This window comes from Empidonax traillii, unplaced genomic scaffold (genome assembly GCF_003031625.1).
Source record: "Empidonax traillii isolate 1590-97213 ecotype Southwest subspecies unplaced genomic scaffold, ASM303162v1 scaffold7014:size5438, whole genome shotgun sequence".
Lineage (NCBI taxonomy): Eukaryota > Metazoa > Chordata > Aves > Passeriformes > Tyrannidae > Empidonax > Empidonax traillii.
The window spans coordinates 53-5,320 of record NW_020962207.1 but is presented as its reverse complement, the minus strand read 5'-3'; the positions used below and the strand labels follow the sequence as shown (position 1 = coordinate 5,320).

The following is a 5,268-nucleotide window of genomic DNA, read 5'->3' as shown; positions in this document are numbered from 1 at the left end:
TTTTGACTGAACTGTTTACAACATGAAACAATTTGTCCCAGAAAAGGGAAGATTTTCTACAATCTCAAGTCTCCTCCCTGCAAGCGAGATATATTTATTTATAGGTGCCTCCCATTTGTCTTCAGTGTAATCCCTCACAGGTTTTCATGAACTCTGCACTGACAGTAGCAACTATTTCAAGAAGCAAAACACAAATTACTGTATAATATATAAATACCTCTAACTACAAGGTATCTTTCAATGGCTTGTACCAAAGCCAGAGGATCAATCTTCACAGGTCCACCTTTCCACTGTTTCACATTAGCACAGTCTGGATGTCTTTGCAGTTGGCATTTTAATTGATGTGTATTGAAGAATTTTAAAGCTTGGGATCCTCTGTTAAGAGAAAAACTCAAAATAATTTGTGAAAAAAGTTGCTACACAAAGAATCTATTAACTATAATTGCATTAAAATAGTTTTATACATGCATTTACAATTTCACTGGTTCAGTGTATTATTTGTCAGACTATTTCTCTAAAAATAACCTAGTACAGTTTGGATAAATAGATTTTTAAAGTTTTCTTCTACAAGAACACCAGAATTCAAGCTGGACAAAATATGGAAGCTACGTGGATTAAGAGAAAGCCCTGAGCCAGCCTGAGGTCTGACTACATCATGGCCTACACTGACCATCTCTGACATCTGAATTTGTTCAGACTGTCAGCTGATGCCACAGGAGATTTAGAGCTGTGTTTACCTGCAGTGCAATAAGGATCAGAAGTTGGCCCTTCCTTCCAAGATGCAAGTATTCATTTGTATTTTTTTTTTTAATAAGGACCTAAATTTTAATTTTAATACCTGAGACACAGAAGACTTCTGGCATTCCTAATAAAGAAGAGCTTTCAAAAATTCATGTTCAGTGCTCCTCCTCTCCTAATTTCTACAGTCATAAGAATATGTCTATAATCGAACTGAGCTTTCAGCCAGCACCAGAAAAATACTTGCAAACCTTCTTTGCAACTTACACTAAAATAAGAGTTCCTAACTGTGATACAGTGAATGAAAGCTAGTGTTGATATATCAAAGAAAAGCAGAGATAAAAAACTGTAGAAATAGGTCTTTAAATTGGTTAATTAAAGCACAACTAACAAGCTGGATTCCAAATTTATTCTTTATCTTAACTCAAGGCAGGTCCACAGCTATTTTAACTATGTTGACAGCCAAGAGTTATCACTCAATCCATTATCATTCTAGAGAACACAACCTACAAAGTTCAGCGCTGCAATACAAACTCTCTGCAGTTGAATGACCTGACTAAAAACAGTGCCCCAGCAATAAAGAGATGGTTTCTTTGCACTGTTGGTTACACGGGGACAAGGAAGACTCCTGAATTTTTCAAGCTTAAAATTTAGAGATTGCACTTAAAGTTACACATCCACGTGAGAGACATCTCAAGATGGTAAGCAAACCTTTGGTTAAATATTCAATCTTCCACTGACTAGGAAAGCCAACTGTGTAATCACTTCTGTCTTTTAACAGGGTCAGAAGTTGCTATTACTTCCATTACCTCCTGGAGCGTTATTTATTTAGTGTTGTTTCAAACAAGTTTTGGAAAACAAAAAGCTTCTAACAAAACTGTTACCTGAGCATTAATCCTTACCTGCTCCCTGTTCCGTTTCCACTAGGGAAGTCATGCACTTTAACAGGGAACTGTTCCATCTGACTGAGGCAGTTGTTCATTTTATGGACTAATGCCAACAAAGGTGCATTTTCTAATGGCTCTAATCTTCCAAGAGGCTCTTCTCCAGGAAGCTGAAATACAGTCCAGTCTTTCAATTACGCGCCTGAATTAATCCATCTTAAATAATTTATACCACAGATTATTTTAAAAAAGGGAAATTCAGAATCACTGTTCTCACTGAAAGCAGCAGCAGTATGCAGATGACACATCACGAGATTATGACAGACCTATTTCAAAGGACATACTTTTCTCTCCTGGTTTCAATTGAATAGCCCTACAAATTTTAAGGATTCACCCTTAGCCATTAGCAATAAGCTTTGTTGAAGTTGCAGTTATCTACCTTCCTCTCTTCCACTTTAAATTTATTCCTTTAAAAACAGGACATTAGTTTCTTGCAGTATTTAGGACTAAGGAGAACCCAAACTCTTTCCATATCAACTTCTTAAGAGACAGAAACAACTTGTAAGTTGTTCCAGACTCAGATAATCGGCCATTTTGGCACTTTTTCCACTGCTGTGTGGAATTTTGTGTAATTACAGGGTATTCAAAAAGGTTCATGACCCATACACACTTAGAACCATGTGAAAGTTGCAGTGCTATACAGTTTAGACACAACCAAACATTCCTTCTGTAGTCCATCTTTAAAATAAGGTCAACACTGAACCTCCTCAGATGGCATTTCCAGAAAGAAAATTCCAGAGAGAGACAACTAAGAATTCCAAACCAAAAACCAAGAAAACTTACTGGAGAGGAAAAAAATACATGAAGGAATCTTTTCAATCTGATATCCCTGCTTACAGCATCTTTTTCACTTTTAGATGTCAAGTAAAGCAGCAGCTGTTTAACAAACCCACTATGCTGGATTTCGAATGAGGAGACGTCGGACTCCGAGACAATGCTACGGATTTCTACAAGGCACTCTGTTCCACCATCCACCTGAAACACAGCAAGGGACTGTTTTACCACCCACCCAGGTACTAAGGGGATGAAGAAATCCTGCTTTTCCTTCTACTGCATGGAAGAGCTCTAAAGGGAGAGGGAAAAGGGGGAAGTCTGGAGTGTGGAGTAACTTCATACAAGCAGGAACAGAGCAAATCATCTGAGCATGAGCACTTCTGTGTTTAAGGGGAGACATTACAGGCAATATCTGCTTATTCTGTATTTTCAGAGAAATGCAAGGTCCCATTAATGTCTCATGTGAGGTAAAGATGAGCTCCAAACAGGTGGGTTTTGTTTTAAAAAACAAAGGAACCAACACCACCACCTCCCTCCCCAAAAAAGAAACAAAACACACAAAAAACCCCCCCCACACACACAAACCCCACAATGTACCAAAAAACCCTAAACAACTCAGACTGGTGTGTATTTTACATGACTTCCATGTGGGAGAGAAGAGGAAGGAGAGTTTAATATTTAAATGATTGCTTAGATCAAAGCACAGAACATGGCTCAGCTCTTGAGCTACTTTAGGATTGACAGGCCACCCATCAATCCCAGCTGTCTGAAAAGCCAGGCTCAACTTCTTGAGATGCTCACAGGTTTGCCCCAACCTGTGTTTCCTCTCTCCCTCCACCCCCAAAGTTCTTCCTACAAACTGGGTTGTTCTTTAGGTCTAAAGTCAACCCTAACGCTTCACTGTGTAAAACTTCTAAATTCGAAATAAACTGCTATGTAAGTGGCACATTGCTGGGAATCAAAATATCCTCGTTAATACTGCTCTTTTATCATAAGTGATGTGTGTCAGAGCTCATAGAATCATTCCAAAAAATGACTCCAAGTCATAATGAGTCAGAAGTCAAGTCGAGAGATGTCTCCCCACTCCAATGAAGTTCGTCACTTCTAACCTGGAGGTTGAGTTGTTCAGTTGCAGTGCAAAGTCTCTGTAATACATTTAGTGCAGGATTGCTCCCATCCATGTTTTCAGAGCTAAAATAATGTTCTACAAATTTATGGGCTTGCTCCTTAATCCAGCCCTTGATTTTTTCTCTGCAAAGAAGAACACGAAAGGCATTTATTTGGCCACACTCAGCACTTGCATTCACCAGTATTGCAATAAATACAGCCAGAGTATGATTTTCTCCACGTTAAACAGCAGTCACCAAAAAAAAAAAAAAATTCTTTGTTCTTACTCCAATAAAGTTCTTTTCTTTACAGATCCCACCTTGCATCATTTTTCTCAGTTCTACAGTATTCCCCCACCATGCTACTTTAAACTACTAAGAGCTTCTTTTCTCTACCTTAATTTCTCGATAGTTTATCATAAGCAGCTCAAAGTCACATCATATTACACTGTATTTTGACTTTTTTTGTGTGTGTACCTGTTATTGGAAATGGTATCCTTGGAAGCAGCCCTTGCAAGACCACTTACTCCTGCTGTTCGTGCTGGTTCAATGTTATTACTGTTGGACTGTGTGCTTAATCTTCCCCATGTTTTAGGATTTAAACTTGCCAAGAAAGAAGATTTAGGAGATTGAGTAGTTGTAGGGCTTTTAGCTGGAGGAATTTAAGACAAAATTAAGAGAATCAAAAGGTTTGTTTACAGTTAGCACTTTTGGCAGCTTATAAACTTACTTTAGAAGGAGATAAAGTATCACATTTTAAGAGTTATTTACCTTGATTGTCTACTTTCTCATCATCTCTCGGAGGAGAGTATTTTGGTCTCCTTGGCCCTCGTTTTGGCAGTCTTTTCCTCTTCAGAACATCACTGAGTCTTCTGTCCAGGACAAAGTTAGAAATAAAGAAACGTTTCCACCCATCATATTCACACACACACCCAGCCCTTATTTTAAGACGCATCTGCCAGCTACTTCCTCAGGAATTAAAGAACAGGTTCTATCCCCTCACATGGAGAATGAAGAAAGGGCCTGAACACTGAATTGCCACGACAAAGTGAGTACTCTCAGAAGGAAGGGGGTTTGCTTGCTGTCACCTTTCTATTATGAGCAGCCAAATGCAGAAGTGGCACTAAATAGAGGTCTCTCAATTTTCACGTTTTAATTTGTGTGACCATCTGTTCATTCATTTATTTAACTACCCTTTAAAAGAAGGAGAATATAAATCTACAAACCTCTACTGAATAAACACCAAGAGACATTGGATATTGGACCTGTCTCCCTTATTAAAGCCCAGAAAACACTTCAATTTGTGGTGTTTCTACGCACCAATCCCTACACTTACAAAGTTCACATATTTCAGTTCTGGTTTGAAGTGACAAACACTTGACCTTTAAAATGAGGGCAAACTGCGTAACATGAAAATAATTTATTCCTACAAGAGATTTTAATTCTACAAGTGTTCAAACTGGTTGCCTTCCAACGAAATAACTTAAGGATGATTTCTTTTTTTCTTCAGTCTCCAGCAGAAAGGAGCCATGCACCACAGCTCTTAAAGAATTGCTCTGGCCTCAGTAGTTAAATAAGACTACAGCTGTGGCTCAAAACAGCGAATTATTTCATATTATTACAACATAACTATCATGTCTCTAGTCCTTTTTTTTTTTCTTTTAAACATTTAATATAAAATGAATCGCTGAAAGCTTCAACACCAC

The 5,268-nt window shown here is 38.2% G+C and overlaps 1 protein-coding gene across 1 annotated transcript; it reads right to left on the bottom strand.

Annotated features, from left to right (window-relative positions):
- Positions 1-217: 217 nt before the first annotated feature.
- Positions 218-4,526, bottom strand: LOC114073554 (E3 ubiquitin-protein ligase TRIP12-like; the record flags this gene model as incomplete). Its single annotated transcript, XM_027911289.1, has 6 exons — positions 4,334-4,526; positions 4,040-4,214; positions 3,566-3,707; positions 2,466-2,657; positions 1,641-1,792; positions 218-375 (listed from the first exon to the last, which is right to left on the bottom strand). Coding segments are annotated over exons 1-6 (1,003 nt in total), but the record flags the coding sequence as incomplete, so codon positions are not given.
- Positions 4,527-5,268: the final 742 nt, after the last annotated feature.